Source organism: Cervus elaphus, chromosome 24 (genome assembly GCF_910594005.1).
Source record: "Cervus elaphus chromosome 24, mCerEla1.1, whole genome shotgun sequence".
Classification (NCBI taxonomy): Eukaryota; Metazoa; Chordata; class Mammalia; order Artiodactyla; family Cervidae; genus Cervus; species Cervus elaphus.
The window spans coordinates 54,771,706-54,792,318 of NC_057838.1; the positions used below are offsets into that span (position 1 = coordinate 54,771,706).

General features: G+C 36.9%; 1 protein-coding gene across 1 annotated transcript in view; it reads left to right on the forward strand.

Annotated features, from left to right (window-relative positions):
* Positions 1-5,765: 5,765 nt before the first annotated feature.
* The window catches only part of DNAH12 (dynein axonemal heavy chain 12), a 178,720-nt gene continuing 163,872 nt past the window's right edge, over positions 5,766-20,613 (forward strand). The window contains exons 1-4 of the mRNA XM_043886738.1: positions 5,766-5,871; positions 6,523-6,723; positions 14,953-15,034; positions 15,228-15,254. Of these exons, the coding sequence (XP_043742673.1) occupies positions 6,554-6,723; positions 14,953-15,034; positions 15,228-15,254 (279 nt within the window). The 5' untranslated portion in view covers positions 5,766-5,871; positions 6,523-6,553. The remainder of the gene's footprint in view (positions 5,872-6,522; positions 6,724-14,952; positions 15,035-15,227; positions 15,255-20,613) is intronic.

The following is a 20,613-nucleotide window of genomic DNA, read 5'->3' on the forward strand; positions in this document are numbered from 1 at the left end:
TGTCAAGGCGATTCAGTAAGAAAAGGACAGCGTTTTCAACAAAGGGTACTGGAACAACTGTATATCTATATGCAAAAAAAAAACCTTGAATCTGCATCTCTTACCACATACAGAAATTGACTCTAAATGTATCATAGACCTAAATGTAAAACCAAAAACTAGAAGACAGAAAATCCTCATGATCTTACCTATCTTTCATAGATAACAACCTAAAAGTCATAATCTGTTAAAGAAAAAATATCTTGTTTGACTTTATACAAATGAAAAAATTTTACTCTTCAAAAGACAATTAAGAACAACATATTAAAAAAATCATACACCATGACCAAGTGGGCTTTATCCCAGGAATGCAAGGATTCTTTAATATCCGCAAATCAATCAATGTAATACACCACATTAACAAATTGAAAGATAAAAATCATATGATTATCTCAATAGATGCAGAGAAAGCCTTTGACAAAATTCAACATCCATTTATGATTAAAACTCTCCAAAAAGCAGGAATAGAAGGAACATACCTCAACATAATAAAAGCTATATGTGACAAACCCACAGCAAGCATCACCCTCAATGGTGAAAAATTGAAAGTATTTCCCCTGAAATCAGGAACAAGACAAGGGTGCCCACTCTCACCACTACTATTCAACATAGTGTTGGAAGTTTTGGCCACAGCAATCAGAGCAGAAAAAGAAGCAAAAGGAATCCAGATAGGAAAAGAAGAAGTGAAACTCTCACTGTTTGCAGATGACATGATCCTCTACATAGAAAACCCTAAAGACTCTACCAGAAAATTACTAGAGCTAATCAATGAATATAGTAAAGTTGCAGGATATAAAATAAACACACAGAAATCCCTTGCATTCCTATATACTAACAATGAAAAAACAGAAAGAGAAATTAAAGAAACAATACCATTCACCATTGCAACAGAAAGAATAAAATACTTAGGAGTATATCTACCTAAAGAAACAAAAGACCTATACATAGAAAACTATAAAACACTGATGAAAGAAATCAAAGAGGACACAAACAGATGGAGAAACATACCGTGTTCATGGATTGGAAGAATCAATATTGTCAAAATGGCTATTCTACCTAAAGCAATCTATAGATTCAATGCAATCCCCATCAAGTTACCAACGGTATTTTTCACAAAACTAGACCAAAGAATTTCACAATTTGTATGGAAATACAAAAAACCTCGAATAGCCAAAGTAATCTTGAGAAAGAAGAATGGAACTGGAGGAATCAACCTGCCTGACTTCAGACTCTACTACAAAGCCACAGTCATCAAGTCAGTATGGTACTGGCACAAAGACAGAAATATAGATCAATGGAACAGAATAGAAAGCCCAGAGATAAATCCACGGACCTATGGACACCTTATCTTTGACAAAGGAGGCAAGGATATACAATGGAAAAAAGACAACCTCTTTAACAAGTGGTGCTGGGAAAACTGGTCAACCACTTGTAAAAGAATGAAACTAGAACACTTTCTAACACCATACACAAAAATAAACTCAAAATGGATTAAAGATCTAAATGTAAGACCAGAAACTATAAAACTCCTAGAGAACATAGGCAAAACACTCTCCGACATAAATCACAGCAAGATCCTCTATGACCCACCTCCCAGAATATTGGAAATAAAAGCAAAACTAAACAAATGGGACCTAATGAAACTTAAAAGCTTTTGCACTACAAAGGAAACTATAAGTAAGGTGAAAAGACAGCCCTCAGATTGGGAGAAAATAATAGCAAATGAAGAAACAGACAAAGGATTAATCTCAAAAATATACAAGCAACTCCTGCAGCTCAATTCCAGAAAAATAAATGACCCAATCAAAAAATGGGCCAAAGAACTAAACAGACATTTCTCCAAAGAAGACATACAGATGGCTAACAAACACATGAAAAGGTGCTCAACATCACTCATTATTAGAGAAATGCAAATCAAAACCACAATGAGGTACCATTACTCGCCAATCAGGATGGCTGCTATCCAAAAGTCTACAAGCAATAAATGCTGGAGAGGGTGTGGAGAAAAGGGAACCCTCTTACACTGTTGGTGGGAATGCAAACTAGTACAGCCGCTATGGAAAACAGTGTGGAGATTTCTTAAAAAACTGGAAATAGAACTGCCATATGACCCAGCAATCCCACTTCTGGGCATACACACTGAGGAAACCAGATCTGAAAGAGACACATGCACCCCAATGTTCATCACAGCACTGTTTATAATAGCCAGGACATGGAAGCAACCTAGATGCCCATCAGCAGATGAGTGGATAAGGAAGCTGTGGTACATATACACCATGGACTATTACTCAGCCGTTAAAAAGAATTCATTTGAATCAGTCCTAATGAGATGGATGAAACTGGAGCCCCTTATACAGAGTGAAGTAAGCCAGAAAGATAAAGAACATTACAGCATACTAACACATATATATGGAATTTAGAAAGATGGTAACGATAACCCTATATGCAAAACGGAAAAAGAGACACAGAAATACAGAACAGACTTTTGAACTCTGTGGGAGAATGTGAGGGTGGGATATTTCAAAAGAACAGCATGTATACTATTTATGGTGAAACAGATCACCAGCCCAGGTGGGATGCATGAGACAAGTGCTCGGGCCTGGTGCACTGGGAAGACCCAGAGGAATCGGGTGGAGAGGGAGGTGGGAGGGGGGATCGGGATGGGGAATACGTGTAAATATATGGCTGATTCATATCAATGTATGACAAAAAAATAAATAAATAAATAAAAATTAAAAAAAAAAAAAAAGACAATTAAGAAAATGAAAAGACAAGCTACAGACCGAGAGAATATATTTGCAAAATATCTGATAATGTGTATCCAGAATATAAAGAGCTCTTACAGTTTCATGATGAAAAGCTAAATAGCCCAACTTAAAAATGGATAAAAGATTTAAATAGACATTTCACAAAAAAATATGTTAATGGATAATAAGCACATGAAAAGATATTCAACATTATTTGTGTTTAGGGAAATGTAAATTAAAGCCATAATGAGATATCACTGTATGCCCATTCCAATATTTGTAATAAAATAGACAGACAATATCAAATGTTGACAAGGAAAGTGGAGGAATTAGAATCATTGGGTTTTTTTTTTTTTTGATAAGTAAAATCTTTCAGCCACTTTGGAAAACAGTTGGACATTTTCTTAAAAGATCAAATAGGCTTATTATTTATCCCAGGAATTCCTACCAATGAGAAATAAAAGTGTATTTCATCCAAAGATTTGTTCACAAATGTTCATGGGAGGATTATTCATAGTAGCCCTAAAGAGGAAACCATCCAAATGTCCATCAGCTTCTGAATGAATAAACCAAATGTGATATCCTCATTTAATGGAAGACTGTTGTTGTTTGGCTAGTTGCTAAGTTGTGTCCGACTCTTTTTTGACTCCATGGACTATAGCCCACCAGGCTCCTGTGTCCATGGGATTTCCCAGGCAAGAATCCTGGAGTGGGTTGCCATTTCCTCCTCCAGGTAATGGAAGACTATTCAGCGATAAAAAGGAGTGAATTTCTGTCACATACTACATATGGATGAACCTCAAGCACATCATTAAGTGAAAAAAGCCAGACACAAAAAAACACATAATATAAGATTCCATATATATGAAATTTTTCAGAAATTGTAAACCGATAGAAACCAAAAGCAAATCAGTGGTTGCCTAAGACTGGAGGTGGGAGTGAGAATTGACTGCATATGAGCTGAAGGGAACTTTTTGCAGTGATAGAAATGTTCTAGAACTGGATCCTGTTAATGGTTTCACAACTATAAATACACTAAAAATATCCATTGAATTATATACTTTAAAGTGGTGAATTTTATAGTATTTAAATTATACCTATAAGAAGCTGTTTGAAAAAAGATATGCATTGTATTAGTCAAGATTTAATGAGGGAGGCAGAACAAGTAGATTATATATATGCCTTATACATATCCAGTATTTGTATGTTTATATATGTGGTTTATTACAGGAAACTAACTGGCTTATGCAACTTTGGGGGCTAGTGAAGCAAGTCCAAGATCTGTAGGGATAGGCTGTCAGGAAGAGGAGAGCCAGAGAGGGGAGAGTGTAGACCAAGCTGCTGTTTGGAGTCTAACTCAGGGCATGTCTAAATGTTTTTAAAAGAACTTCCACTGATTGAGTGAGGCCCTCATAATCTCCCTCGTGTAACGTCAGGGACTTGAATCACATTTGGAAAATCTCTGCATCACAGCAGTAGATTAGTGTTTGAATAACTGGACGAAGGTGTGTGCAGAATATAAAAGGCTACTGTCCTCCTTTCGGTCCTTGTAGTTTACCCTAACCAGATGACATGTCAAAAAACCATCACAGAGGGGACTTCCCTGATGGTCTAGTGGCTAAGACTCTGTGCTCCCAATGCAGAGGGAGTGGGTTTGATCCCTGGTCAGAGAATTGGATCCTGCATGCTGCAAATAAAAATCCTGCATGCCCCAACTAAAACCCTGAGCAGCAAAATAAATAAGAATAATTATAAAACCAATACTGATAAAAAGAAAAAGTCTTTCCCAACTAAAAAACCACATGAAATTAACCAAGTTTTTGTTAAAAAAAAATACATATATCATATGATAGTGCTTGTATGTGGAATCTGAAAGATGATACAAATGAACTTAACAAAATAGAAATAGACTCTCACATACAGAAAACAAACTTACGCTTACCAAAAGGTAAAGAGGTAGGATGAATTAGGAGTCTGATGAAAATATACACATTTACTATATATAAAATAGACAACCAACAAGGACCTATTGTATAGCACAGGAAACTGTACTCATTATCTTTTAATAACCTATAATGGAAAAATATCTAAAAAAAGACTATATACAGATATATAACTGAATCAGTTTGCTGTACACTTGAAACTAACACAACATTGTAAATCAACTATATTTCATTATAAAATTTTTAAAAAGACTGTGACAAGAAAAACCCAAGTGTTTTGTTTTCTACAAAAAGATAGGCTGCTTTTACAAGGTCTGAGGAATTTCAATTTGTTCATTCACTGACTTAAATGATGCTTTTTAGAGGAACTATTGTGTGCCAGTATAGGCTGTACTCTCATTTAAAAAATGAAATTCTTTACATGCTCACTGGCACATAGAAGATGCTCAAATATTTATTGAATGACTATGCCATCAATACACCACTAGATTTTATTCATCTACCGATTTTATTTATCCTCATGGTATTTGTGTAGGCTATCATCACTTAGATGGACTATCCATTGTGCAGTCTCAAATAGCAACGTTTCACGTTTCTCTCTCCACGCATATTCAAATAATGTGCACACTTTTTCTGCCAAGAATTTCCTGAAGGAAAAGTGCGGTCTAAACAAATAGCAAATAGAGAAAGAAGATAAATTAAATTCTTGATTAGTTATAATATTTACAGGGAAGTCGCTATGGGACACTTGAAGACTTGCTCCTCCTTGACAGTGAGTGTTTTACATAAATCTGTTTTCCAGCAATTCCACCGCCCCTTCCAAGGGAAGGCAGTTAAGTAAAAAATCTCATTCACCCACCTTCCATTTACTCGAGTAATGAATTATTGTTATGATAATCCTAATCTGTCGCAGCTCAGCAACTGCCTCTCCAGGCAACATTTACCCTTCTATCCAGTTGCGACCGCGACGGTTTCCATGGTGACAACTTTGTTTCTACGCGGCGATTGCCCAGCTCGGCAGGAGCCTGTGGGGTTCCGGACGTTTCACTCATCGTTTTCTTTTTTCCTTTCACCATTGGAGAAATTCTCTGAACGTTTCCCTCTTACCCGAACAGCCGGAAGAAGTGAAAGCAATCAGACAGGTACTTTCTTGTCCTCAACTTTTCTCTTCACCCTCCTCCCAGGGCAGGAGATTTTGAATTGGATACCCGCCCAAATCGTCTCTTTTTCAAGGCAGGATTCCCCGAGTTTTGTGGGCATCCTCGGCAAATATAGTTGCTATCACAGTTCATTGTTCAGCACTTATATGACATTTCTGATTTCTTAGGCATTTAGTATGCCTATGTTTTGCTTGATCATAGTGTTGCTTTCTAGGAAGGAGGAAAAGCTAAGATAAAATACTGATGTTTAAAAATATTAACGATGTAAAGTGTCAGCTTTTGGGGGAAAGGGATTATACCTCGACTGCTGGATTTTGTTGTTGTGATTTGCATTTTAGGGAAAATTTGAACTCAAAATTTCAGAACTGTAAGGGTATTTAGAGAGCATCTAATCCAGTTCCCTAATTTCATCCATGAGGAAGCCCTCACTCACAGCAAGTGACAGCTTCATTTCTTTACAGCAGGGAATGGTGGGACTCTAACAGGAATCTCTACCCATTTATCTCAGCTGCCATTCTTGGGAGGAAGATATAAAGAGACCTAGAACTTTTGATAGTGATATGTAAGATATGTAATAAATAGATCAAGACTAGCTTTTACAATAATGACTTTATGGACTTTTTCTCTTCACAGTACAGAGTATTTTAATCTTTAGGGGACCAAGATGTCAGATCCAAACAAAGCTGCCATTGCAGCAGAAAAAGAGGCTCTGAACTTGAAGTTACCTCCCATTGTTCGTCCCTCTGAAGACATAGGTGTTGACACACCAGCACAAAGTAAGTTGCTGAGTTACAGAAGATCCAAGGAGCAGCAGAAGACAATTAATCAGTTAGTGTAAGTAGCATATTAGTAAATAATCCTTGTTTGGAATTTGAGTGAAATAATCAGTGTGTGCACACTCATAAAACGTCTTAACTATTTCAGTTGTTCATGAGCAAAATACCGTCATCAAATTCAATTAGGAAAACAATTGAAAAAGTAATAGTAATGAGCATGAATGTTGTACAGCGCTTACAGTGTTTATTCTAAGCATTGTTTTTATTGTTTTACTTATACTTCTCACAACAGCCCTATAAGATGGGTACTGTTGTTACCGCTATTTGTAGATGAGTGAACCGAGGCGCAGAGAAGTAACTTGCCCGAAGGCCTCACAACTTGGGTTTGGACCCAGACAGTCTAGTCCTAGAGTTCACATACTTTGAACACCACACTATTCCTCCTCATGATATATGATAACCATATTGGTCCCTGAAAGTAAAAACAAGTAACTGGGCCTCTACAAATAGCATTGCCCTTGAGCAAACACTTAGTAAAAAATGTTGAAACTACTTGTACTTAACATTTTTTTCTATACAGAAGAAAATAGAGTCTAAAATCCTGCCCTTTCCCCTCCAATTTAGTGGAAATTAAAACTAATTTAGGGATTTCCCTGGTCTTCCAGTGGTTGAGAATTCGCCTGCCAATGCAGGGGACATGGGTTTGATCCCTCGTCTGGGAAGATTTCACATGTTGCAGGGCAACTAGGCCTGTGTGCCACAAGTACTAAGCCCACTCACCAAAACTAGTGAAGCCCACGAGCTCTTCTCTTTAACAAGAGAAGCCACCACAACGAGAAGCTCACGTACCACAACTAGAGAAAACTTGGGCATGGCAACGAAGACCCAGCGCAGCCAAAAAACAAACAAAAAACACATCTAATGTAGGCACCAGCTACCAAAGGCTGTGATAAGGATGGTTGAGTCAATTCAGCGTTTACTGAGAATTCCCTAGGTACCTGACTCTGCTGGGCTCTGGGAATAAATAAGAAAAAGTCGTTGAACTCACCTGTCAGATTTAAGCTTAACACTGAAATATAAAACAGGGAATTTCTCTCTGGTGGATTTCTGCTTATCCTTCTGAATTCTCTTTCCCTTTTTGGTCTGCCTCCTTTATATATATTTTCACAACTGACTACGTTTTTCTCTCTGTTATTGTTATGATCATTTTGTTGCTAGTTAAAATAAGTTAGGGGCTTCCCTGATGGTTCAACAGATAAAGAATCTGCCTGCAGCACAGGAGACACAGAAGGCTCAAGTTTGATCCCTGGGTCTGGAAGATCCCCTGGAGGAGGGCATGGCAACTCACTCCAGTATTCTTGCCGGGAAAATCCCACGGACAGAGGAGCCTGGTGGGTTACAGTCCATGGTGCAAGAGTGGGCTACAGTCGATGGTACTAGAGTTGAACACAACTTAGCAACTAAACCACCACTGCGTTAGTCATATAACTTCTTTAGAATTACATTTTTATTAGTCAGTCAACCTTCTAATCATATTTAAATCCAAATGTATAAGGTATATTAATGGTAGTATAGATTTGTTAGATACCTTTTACCCCTTTCATGTCTAAGACTCTGATCAATGTTTCAGTAGACTTAGACTAGAGAAAAAAGGAGTTCCTTAGGAGTTACATGTTGTTCTTGCTCCAGAACCTTCCATAATCTCGAGAGTGTCATATTGAACCACTTGAAGTTCCATAAATATATTATATTTTTTACATTTAGTGAAAAAAGAATTTCACAGTTGCTTCCTCACATTTTATTCACTGAAGATTATTTTTCTGCCTGAATACTTATACTGTTTATTCAAGGCTTAGGTTTTGAATTACCTTCTCTGGAAATCCTTCTCCTAATCCTTTTTGTGCAGCTTTAACCCTTTCTATAATACATATTTCTCTTACATATGTTTAACAGATATTAAGTATTTACTGTTTCACAGACACTGTGCTTGTTACTAGAAAGACCATCGAGAACACAACATAAAGGACTGTAGTCTTTTCAGAAGCTTATATTCTGGTGGGAGGCGGCAGATAGTAAACACAATAAAAGCAAAAAATAAAAAGATTATATTAATCCTTTAGATGGTGATAGATACTGTGAAGAAATAAAACAGTGGGATAAAGAAGGTGTTTCTAGGAACATTGCAGGTAACTCCTGTGGGCATGATATTTAGAGATTTTAAGAGTAAGAAGCTTGTCATTTAAATAAACATGGGAACACCACTCCAGCAAAGGGGATAGCAAGCATGAAAGCCCTGAAATGGGAATGATTGCAGTGTGTTTTAGGAACTGACAGATTGTCAGTGGCACTAGAGTATCAGGGACCTGGGGAGGAGTAGAAATCAGGTGAGGTCTGTGGATAGAGTTCCAGGAATAAAATGGGATATACGGAGACCTGGGCAAAACTGGGTCCCCTGCTGGGAGCAGGTCCTGGGAACACTTGACTGAGCAAAGATAGAAAATTATTTTGTAGCTTTCCAGATTTCCCAGGGATGAGCCACTTCTTCCTTGGCCACCGCCTCCCTCTTGATTCAGACCAACCTTTCTCTTCTTTACCACACGTAGTCTCTCACACAGTCCTTTGAAATAATCCAGTTTTATTTATCTACTCTTGATTGTTAACACAAAAAGGAAAAACAGGGAGTGAAAAGGCTCCTTCTTGTATTCTTCTCAGCTCTTTTTTATTGATTATTTATAGCAGAAGGAGAAAACATACTCCAGAAAATTATTGCTATATTAAAGAGTGGTATTTATATATAAAGAGCTCAAGGAAGTTAGACATATTTATGTTGAGATTGTTACAGTGCAAGGTAGCTAGTGCCAACTGGCATATCAAAGGATAAGGCAAATTCCTTGAAAGTATTGATTACTGAGAGCAAGGCTGCTCAGGGAGATAGTGACAGATAAAGGGAAGTCTGGCCTGGGCCTTGACAATTAACAAAGAAAATAGGAAGAAGGATATTCCAAGTATGTTTTCTACTCCATGTGAGAAAGCCTTTGGAATTTAATTTAGTCAGGCTTCATAAGACTCAACAGGGAAATGAAGCTACTCAAGAAATCTAATTCAGTCTTACACTGTTTTAATAAATGAAGAATGTCTAGAATGTGGAAGAGAAAAATTTTCACTCTGCACTGGTCAAGCAACATCTTGAATTCTTGGCTTATATTTTAAGAGGGACATTGATAAACCATCATAGCTACTGAGGAGAGTGAGAAGTCTTGAAACTGTCTAATTTGAAGGGAACTGACTTGTTTAGTGGGGAAGAGTATAGACTCTGGCATTAGACAGGCCTGAATTCATATCCCATCTCCGCAGCTTATTAGCAATGTAAATTTGGCAAGTCAGTAACTTTACTTTTCTTATTCTCCCTATCTGTAAGATGGGAATATAGTGGTTGTCTTATAGGGTTTCTGTGAGAGTTAAATGAAATCCACTCTTATAAAGATCTTAAATCAGGGTCTGTTGTTGTTCAGTCGCTAGGTTGTGTCCGACTTTTTGCGGCCCCACAGACTGCAGCACGCCAGGCTTCCCTGTCCTTCACTGCCTCCAAGTTTGCTCAAATTCATGAGTCGGTGATGCTGTCTAACCATCTCATCCTCTGCCACCTTCTTCTTTTGCCTTCAATCTTTCCCAGCATCAGAGTCTTTTCCAGTGAGTCGGCTCTTCACATCAGGTGACCAAAGTATTGGAGCTTCAGCTTCAGCATCAGCCCTTCCAATGAATAATCAGGGTTGATTGCATTTAGGATTGACTGGTTTGATCTCCTTTCTGTCCTAGGAACTCTCAGGAGTCTTCTCCAGCACCAAAATTTGAAAGCATCAATTCTTCAGCACACAGACTTCTTTATGGTCCAACTGTCACATCTGTACATGACTACTGGAAAAACCATAGCTTTGACTATACAGACCTCTGTCAGCAAAGTGATGCCTCTGCTATTTAATATGCTGTCTAGGTTTGTCATAGCTCTTTTTCCAAGGAGCAAGCGTCTTTTAATTTCATGGCTGCAGTCACTGTCTGCAGTGATTTTGGAGCCCAAGAAAATGAAATCTGTCACTGTTTCTACTTTTTCCCCATCTATTTGCCATGAAGTGATGGGACTGGATGCCATGATATTAGTTTTCTTAATGTGTTGAGTTTTAAGCCATCTTTTTCACTCACCTCTTTCACCCTCATCAAGACACTCTTTAGTTCCTCTTCACTTTCTGCCATGAGAGTAGTATCATCTGCGTATCTGAGGTTGTTGATATTTCTCTCAGAAGTCTTGGTTCCAGCTTGTGATTTATCCAACCTGGCATTTCACATGATATACTCTGTATATAAGTTAAATAATCAGGGTGACGATATACAGCCTTGATGTACTCCTTTCCCAGTTTTGACCCAGTACTTTGTTCCATGTCTGGTTTTAACTGTTGCTTCTTGATCTGTATACAGGTTTCTCAGGGGGCAGGTATGGTGGTCTGGTATTCCCATCTCTTTAAGAATTTTCCATAGTTAGTGGTGATCCACACAGTTAAAGTCTTTAGCACAGTCAATGAAGCCAATGCCTAGGATGTGATAAACTCATCATAAATGGTAACTTATTGACAGGAATGGTCAAAGGAACTGAATAGGTATCACTAAGTTTGGGAGGGGTAATATAGAAGAGGAATGTGATTTTTTTTTTTGTATATATAGCTCCAGAGTATAGAAGTTAAAAGCATACAGCTAAATACAAGAAATTTGTTTCTAAGAATATGGCAATAAGTTGGGCTACCTTAGAAAATGATGAATATCATCTCCCTTCAATCATCCTGGGGTACAGTTTGATATTTTTGAGAGTATTCACACAGCAAATAAGGTACTGAACTAGACATGTGGAATCTTTCCCAAATCCACTATTCTGATCATCCATTCAACAGGTATTTATTGACCTTGATGGACACTAAGTGGTGTGGATAGAGCCGTGAACAGAACAGATATTTGTCTATGGCGTTTACTAGTTTCGGCTTATGTGGTTCTGGTGGTCACCCTTTCCTTCAATTTCTGGTTCTCCTTTTGCCTCTGACCATGACTGCTTTGCCATCTTGAATTGTTCTTCATCATCCCTGTCATGCTTGACATCCCCCAGTCTTCTTACTTGGGTCTCTTTTCTTTTCCTCGTATACTTTCTGCTTTGGCCCTCTCTTCTAGTGTATTTAGCCTTTATAAACTGGCAGATTTGTCTTCCTAAATATGTTCTGATGCTTTAAAAGAAAATCTCAGTAACTCCCCATTGCCTACTAAATTAAAAAGCTTGCTATTTGATACTCTTAGCTAGATATTCCAATCCACTTCTGCAAACTTATCTTCATCTGTTCCATAACTTCTGGGCAGATTGGACAACTCCTTATTCTCAGCTTTTGCCTTTGATTGATGCCTTGTCTCCCTGTTTCTTAGGGTCTTTGTCTGCTCAGATCTACCTGCCCAAGAAAACTGCATCACCTATGATCCTCTTCTTCATTTCAAGCTTATAGCAAATGCTAACTGGTTCACATAACCCTCAGAGATGCCTTCTGGTAGAGTGAACTTGTCCCTCCTCTGAACCATCAGTGTCTCATACCTCCCCCCCGCCCATACTTTTTATATGGTGTCCTGATTTTATCCTCCCACCCTTTCAGCTTGTAAATTTCTTGAAATTTCTCACTGCAATATTTTAATAAGGCCTAGTAGGATATCTTGCATATATAAACATTCAGTAAGTATCTATTTGGTGACAGATGAATGGATTATATGATAATATAATTTCATTTAAAGAAGTTATATTTTATGAATAATAAATTATTACATTCAAAACTGTTTATTGAGCACCTATTATGTGCCAGGGATCAAGACCATCTCCAAGAAAAAGAAATGCAAAAAGGCAAAACGGTTGTCTGAGAGGCCTTACAAATAGCTGTGAAAAGAAGAGAAGCAAAAGGCAAAGGAGAAAAGGAAAGATATGTCCATTTGAATGCAGAGTTCCAAAGAATAGCAAGGAGAGATAAGAAAGCCTTCCTCAGTGATCAGTGCAAAGAAATAGAGGAAAACAATAGAATGGGAAAGACGAGAGCTCTCTTCAAGAAAATTAGAACTACAAAGGGAATGTTCCATGCAAAGATGGGCACAATGAAGGACAGAAATGGTAGGGACCTAACAGAAGCAGAAGATATTAAGAAAAGGTGGTAAGAATACACAAAAGATCTATACAAAAAAGATCTTAATGACCCAGATAATCACGATGGTATGATCACTCACTTAGAACAAGACATCCTGGAATGCGAAGTCAAGTAGGCCTTAGGAAGCATCACTCCAAACAAAGCTAGTGGAGGTGATGGAATTCCAGTTGAGCTATTTCAAATCGTAAAAGATGATGTTGTGAAAGTGTTACACTCAATATGCCAGCAAATTTGGAAAACTCAGCAATGGCCACCGGACTGGAAAAAGTCAGTTTTCATTCCAATCCCAAAGAAAGGCAATGCCAGAGAATGTTCAAACTACTGCACAATTGCACTCACCTCACATGCTAGCAAAGTATTGCTCAAAATTCTCCAAGCCAGGCTTCAGCAGTTCATGAACCGTGAACTTCCAGATATTCAAGCTGGATTTAGAAAAGGCAGAGGAATCAGAGATCAAATTGCCGACATCCATTGAATCATTGAAAAAGCAAGAGAGTTCCAGAAAAACATCTACTTCTGTTTTGTTGACTCTGCCAAAGCCTTTGACTGTGTGGATCACAATAAACTGTGGAAAATTCTTCAAGAGATGGGAATACCAGACCTGCTTCCTGAGGAATCTGTATGCAGGTCAGGAAGCAACAGTTAGAACTGGACATGAAGCAACAGACTAGTTCCAAATAGGGAAAGGAGTACGTCAAGGCTGTATATTGTCACCCTGCATATTTAACTTACATGCAGAGTATATCACGCAAAAAGCCAGGCTGGATGAAGCACAAACTGGAATCAAGGTTGCCAGGAGAAATATCAATAACCTCAGATATGCAGATGACACCACCCTCATGGCAGAAAGCGAGGAAGAACTAAAGAGCCTCTTGATGAAAGTGAAAGGGGAGAGTGAAAAGGTTGGCTTAAAGCTCAACATTCAGAAAACTAAGATTATGGCATCTGGTTCCATCACTTCATGGCAAATAGATGGGGAAATAGCTACAGACTATTTTTGGGGGCTCCCAAATCACTGCAGATGGTTAGACCACAGCCATGAAATTAAAAGATGCTTGTTCCTTGGAAGAAAAGTTATGACCAACCTAGACAGCATATTAAAAAGCAGAGACATTACTTTGCCAACAAAGGTCTGTCTAGTCAATGCTCTAGTTTTTCCAGTAATCATCTATGGATGTGAGATTGGATTATAAAGAAAGCTGAGCACCGAAGAATTGATGCTTTTGAACTGTAGTGTTAGAGAAGACCTTTGAGAGTCCCTTGGACTGCAAGGAGATCCAACCAGTCAAATCTAAAGGAAATCAGTCCTGAATATTCACTGGAAGGACTGATGCTGAAGCTGAAACTCCAATATTTTGACCACCTGATGCAAAGAACTGACTCATCTGAAAAGACCCTGATGCTGGGAAAGATTGAAGGCAGGAGGAGAAGGGGATGACAGAGGATGAGATGGTTGGAAGGCATCACCGATTCAATGGACATGAGTTTGAGTAAACTCCAGGAGTTGGTGATGGGACAGGGAGGCCTGACGTGCTGCATTCCATGGGATCGCAGAGAGTCGGACATGACTGAGCGACTGAACTGACTGATTATGTGCAAATACTATTCTGGGTATTGAGGATAAGGGAATGAATAGTACACATAATAATAAAACACATAATACATCAAATGGTGCTAAGTAGTATGAAGCAGGGAAAGTGAGGATAAAAGGGATGGATAGTGAAGGACGTGCTACTTAGTATAAAGGGTAAGGGAAATCTCTGACAGGGTGACGTTTGAATAGAGATAATACATATAAGGGCCCATATCAGATTAACTTAAAAATTGTGATGTTATAAATGAAAATTATGGGCTATTATTTATAGTCTCCTTTTATATTACACATGAATAATATGAAAATTAAGGACTCATTGATAATGGTAATTAAGATTTATTTTTTATAGAAATTTAAGTAAGATAAAGAACTCTTGAATATCTCTCAAGTATAATTGAAAAAATATTCAAATAATAATGTTTTAATATATCTTAATGTTATATTCAAGAGAGTCATACATTTTTCTAACTGTAAATTTCAGAATTGAAGGAGCCAAAAGGAGTTTAGACAGAACACTGGGTAAAAGAACATCTCCATCACCAGAGCCAGATTATCCTCCAACTGTAGGTTTATATTTTCTCTTTAAAAACTGTAATGATATACTATTTTAACTATTGTTTTAAGTCGATCTCAATATAACTAGTGTTTTTAAAGAATAATGCATATATTTAAAACTTTATACTTTTATTAAAAATAGTAAAATTATTTTAAAAACTTTCTTGATTTAATTATATCTTATTTGTTTGCTTTTGACAGATGACCAGTGAAATTAAAAAGAAAGGAGTGAGTTGAATTTTTTATATTTCTTGTTTTGAAAATGTTCAAACTGTTACAAAGTAGTTCCTTCTAAGACCACCTGCTATATTCCATCCTAGAGAAGAAATTTAGAAGCAGATTATTTCCTCTGCCTAGGAGAACAAGCATGTCATGAGACAATGCAGGTTTTACAAGTTACATTCCTGTTGCCATTCATTATTTGAGGATTAATTGTAAATATTTTTTTTGTTCTTATCCCAAAGAAAAAAATATTCAAAGTGGTAGTCATAAAGGAAATGCATTTCCATTTTTATCGTGCTGATACTGATGTAAGGATGTCTGCTTATTTAGAATCTGTTGTGTGCTACATATGCTAGATGATAGAAATTTAAAAAAAAGACACTGACTGCATGGGTGACAAAGTGGAACCGTGATGTGCTTGTTGGAAAGGTGTTAACAAGTAAAATTTATTTAGCAGTAAAGGATATGGAAAGTTATGGAGCTGGTTACACAAAAGAGGAATATATGAAGCATATTCCGAAATGTGGCTGCAGGCTTTCTAAATCCCTTAAATTTCCCTCTTGGGATAGAGGACTAAGGGTACTTTTCTACCAACTGCATATCTTTGGAAGAACCTCATTTTAGCTATTCCAAGTTTTTCTGTCTTTTAAAGTTTTCTTCTCCTCCCTGTGCCTCCCAACTTTTCTAGAGACTTTGGCTGTGGATCTGTCCCTTTACTAGGTTTAAGAACTCTAGTAAAAACAACCCCAAAACATTTATAAATATTTAATGTGAGGCTGGGTGAATGACAAGTTATTTTTGGGTGTATGTGTTTAGCATCCTCATTTTTTCCTCTACAGTTTTTGCCTTTACTGACTTACAATCCAAAGTAGGTAGCTGGGTATAAAATAATCATTCACGCTTAACGGCACTGCTCTTGGCAATCTGGCTTCTAGGAACTTCACCACTTCATCACTGATTTCACTAATGACCACTAGTTGCCAAACGAAAGGATGTTTTTCCAATATTTCTCTCCCTAGACCTCCAGGTAACTTGTTAAAACCTTTTATTTTTACATAATTGAATACCTGTTATCAGTGTAACAGAATAGATGACTCAGAAATAGACACACACAGCTATAAACAGTTGTTTCTGACACAAGTGCAAAAAATCAGTTCAATGGAAAAAGGATAATCTTTTCAACAAATGGAGTGGAGCAATTGGACACTCATTAAAAAAAACAGTAACAGAAATAAACGACAAAAACCTTCAAACCTCAGCCTAAACTTTGCACCTTGAACAAAAATTAACTAAAAATTGATCATAGATTTAAATGTAAAACAGAACTATTAAGAAAACTTTTAGAAGAATATCTAGGAGTAGGCAAAGAATTCTTAGACATGACATCAAAAACACAGTTCATATTAAGGACCTAAATGTAAGACTGGAAACCATAAAACTCCTAGAAGATAATATAGGCAGAACACTCATTAACATAAATAACATCAATAGGATGTTTAGGATCTATCTTTTAAGGCAAAGAAAGCAAAAGCAAAAATTAACAAATAGGTCCTAATTAAACTTAAAAACTTTTACACAGCAAAACCATCAACAAAATGAAATATTCCTACTGAATGGGATAAAATATTTGCAAATTATATGACTGATAATGTATATAAACAGCTCATACAACTCGATATCAAAAAAACAAACAGCCTGGGACTTCCCTGCTGGTCCAGTGGTTAAGAATCTGCTTTCCAATGCAGGGAACATGAGTTCAATCCCAGGGCCAAGAACTAAGTCCCACATGCAGTGGGGCAACTAAGCCCGCATGCCACAGCTAAGACCTGATGCCACCAAATAAACAAATATTTTAAAAAACCTGATTAAAAAATGGGCAGAAGACCTGAATAGATGTTTTTTTCCAAAGAAGAGATACAGATGGCCAATAGGCACATGAAAACATGCTCAACATTTGTTCATTATTCACTCATCAGAGAAATATAAATGAAAACCACAACGAGATATCACATCATACCTGTCAGAATGGCTGTCATTAAAAAGACCACAACCAACCAATGTTGGTGAGGATGTAGAGAAAAGGGAACATTTGTACACTGCTGGTAGGAACATAAATTGGTGTGGCCACTATGGGAAACTGTGACGGTTCTTCAAAAAACTAAAAATAGAACTACCATATGACCCAGCAATTCCATTTCTGAGTATATAGGTAGAGAAAACAAAACACTAAGTCAAAAAGATAAATGCACTCTAATGTTCACAATAGTATTATTTATGATAGCCATGTAAAAGAATGAAAAATTTCCTTTTACAACACCAAGTGAAATAAGTCAAGCAGAGAAAGATAAATATTGTATGTTTTCACTTACATGTGCAATCTAAAGAAATAAAACAAATGAAGGAACATAACAAAACAGAAACAGATACAGAGAACAAACTAGTGGTTGCCAGTGGGGAAAGGAAAGGGAGGAGGAGCAAGATAGGGGTAGATAAGAAGGGTAGATAAGGTAAGATGTACAAAGTACTGTGTATAAAAAAGCTATAAGGATACATTGTACAGCACAGGGAATATTGCTAATATTTTGTTAAAAACTTTAAATGGAGTGTAATCTATAAAAATTTTAATCATTATGTTGTACATCTGAAATTAATATATATTGTAAATCAACTATACCTCAGTTTTAAATAGCACAATCCATGGAAAAACCACTAAATTATATGTCATCATGGAGAAGAAAATGGCAACCCACTCCAGTGTTCTTGCCTGGAGAATTCCATGGACAGAGGAACCTGGCGGGCTACAGTCCATGGGGTTGCAGAGCTGAACACGGCTTAGTGACTAAAACAACATCAACATCTGTCATCAAAATTAAAAACTATTCTACGTGAAAGACTCTGTTAAGAAGATGAAAAAAACATGCTACATACTGCAGTAACTTTTTGACAAATCACATATCCAACAAAGGATTTGAATTTAAAATATTTAAGAACTCTCAAAACTCAACAGTATAAAAATAATCCAATTAGAAAATGAATAAAAGACATGGATAGACATTTTACCAAAGAGGATATATGGATGGCAAATAAGCACACCAAATGCTCAATAGCATTAACTATTAGGGAAATGTAAATTAAAATTATGACAAGTTAATCACTACATACCCATTAGAATGGCTAAAAAAGAAATAGTGACAATTCTAGCTGACTTTTGACACTGCTCAATATTTGTTTCTTTTAAATGCCCTTATACTTATTTTTCTGGTTCTCTAAATATTGTTTCTCTGTCATCTTCATGGGTTTCTCTTCCTTGTCTGACTGTGGCTTGCTATTCTTTCCTTGAATCTTCCTCGATGATTCTCTTCTTTTCTGATTTCAAGTACCTTTCATATTTTGATGATTCCCATAGATTTTGATGCACAAATACCTCAAATTCAACATGTCAGAAAAAATGAACTTATCAGTTTCTTCCATAAGAAGAAACTGATTCCTCTTTATTCTTTATTCTAATTATCACTATTTATCCAGTCACTCATGCTTGAAGCACCAGTGTCTTAACTTCTTTTTCCACCTTTCCCACTGCCCACCTGCCATATAATTAGTCTCTGAATGCTATGAATATTTTTTCCAATTAGTCCTCTTCTTGCCCTAGCCTTAGATTGGGCCTTCATCTTTTGCCTTGACTATAGCAGCCATCAATGGCTTCCTGTAACGTATAGAATTAATTTGCATGCAAACCTTTCTGTAATGTGACTCCTACCTATTCTCTTGGCTCTCCTCTTGCCACTCTCTCTATCATGTCCTATGCTTCACCAACACGGACTGGCTTATTCATCCTTGGGGAAATATATCATTTCTCACCACACTGCTTTTGCCTGGCACATCCTCTCACCATCCATGCTGCCTTTTACCTGGCTGTCTCTACTTCAGCTCAGTTATCATCTCCAGGAAGTCTACCCTATTCCAATGGGTTTGGATAGATGACTTCTTATTTGCTCCTATTATGTTAATACACTGCTTATTTTTATTATTTTACTTAGCGCATTGCTTTAGATATTCCCTTGATCTTTTTATGCATTACAGTGCTCTATTTTCTAGTTTTGAGGCTAGGAATTGCTTCTGCTTGAACATCTTTGTGTCTTTAACAACTATGTTATTGAGTACCAATAGTGGATACTCAATAAATGCTTGTTGAATTAAAAAATGTAAATAATTATATTCAGTTAAATACAACAAATATTGTAACAGAAGTATGAAGAGATTATAGTGGGGACCTAAAGTAGGAAGTTTTCAAAAGACATTTTGAAGCATGTGGTTTCACTTAGAAAAATCGGTATCTCTTTGCTGAAGGAAGAATGTATATTCCAGTTGTAAGCATCAAATATATGTGTATATATATATATATATATATATATATATATATATATATATATATATATATTATGGGGTAATTGGTGCTATTTATTGAGATGGCTGAGACTCAGGTCAGAAAACTGAGTTTCTGATCTATTTTCTAATCTGATTAGAAACTAGGAGATCAAGGGATGTCTTTTGATTATGCTGAATATTTCAGAAAGAACTGAGTTCTAGAGACAAAGATTTAAAACACATCAACATATATAACTTATATTTATGGTCATGAGACTAGGTGAAATCACCTAGGGAGAGAGGAAAGAGAAAGAGTGAGGAGAAGATCAGGTTCATAACTAGACAGAGTCAGTCTGTTAAGAGATTGGGGACCACCACAAGACCTTTAAGATCAAGCAGTGTATTAGTGAAATAGACATAGAAAATAACCCTCTAGAAAAATTTTTGAGCAAGCAACTAATTAAAAAATACTTTGTCAATTAGATGAAAAAATGTCCAACCAGGCCATTCCTTAAAAACTTATTATTTTGAAATAATTTCAGATTTATAAAAAATTGTACAACGAGTACAAAGTATTCTCCTGTATATTCACTTGTTCTCATAGTAGTAATATTCTTGCCTGCAACAATGATTACTATGGTGGTTGCCAGATAGTAATTTTCTCACCATTCTTTGTATATTTTTTAGTTGGAATTTTGTATTAAGGAAGAACTTGGTCTTTTTTGTTTCTTCACTCATTCATTTATATAGCAGTATATGGGCTATGGGTTTCCCGGGTGGTGCTAATGGTAAAGAACCTTCCTGCCGATGCAGGGGATGTAAGAGACGTGGGTTCAATACCTGGGTTGGGAAGATCTCCTGGAGAAGGCAATGACTACCCACTCCAGTATTCTTGCCTGGAGAATTCCATGGATAGAGGAGCCTGGTGGCTACAGTCCAAAGGGTTGAAAAGAGTTGGACACAACTGAAGCAACTTAGCATGCCTGGACTATGGAGTCTT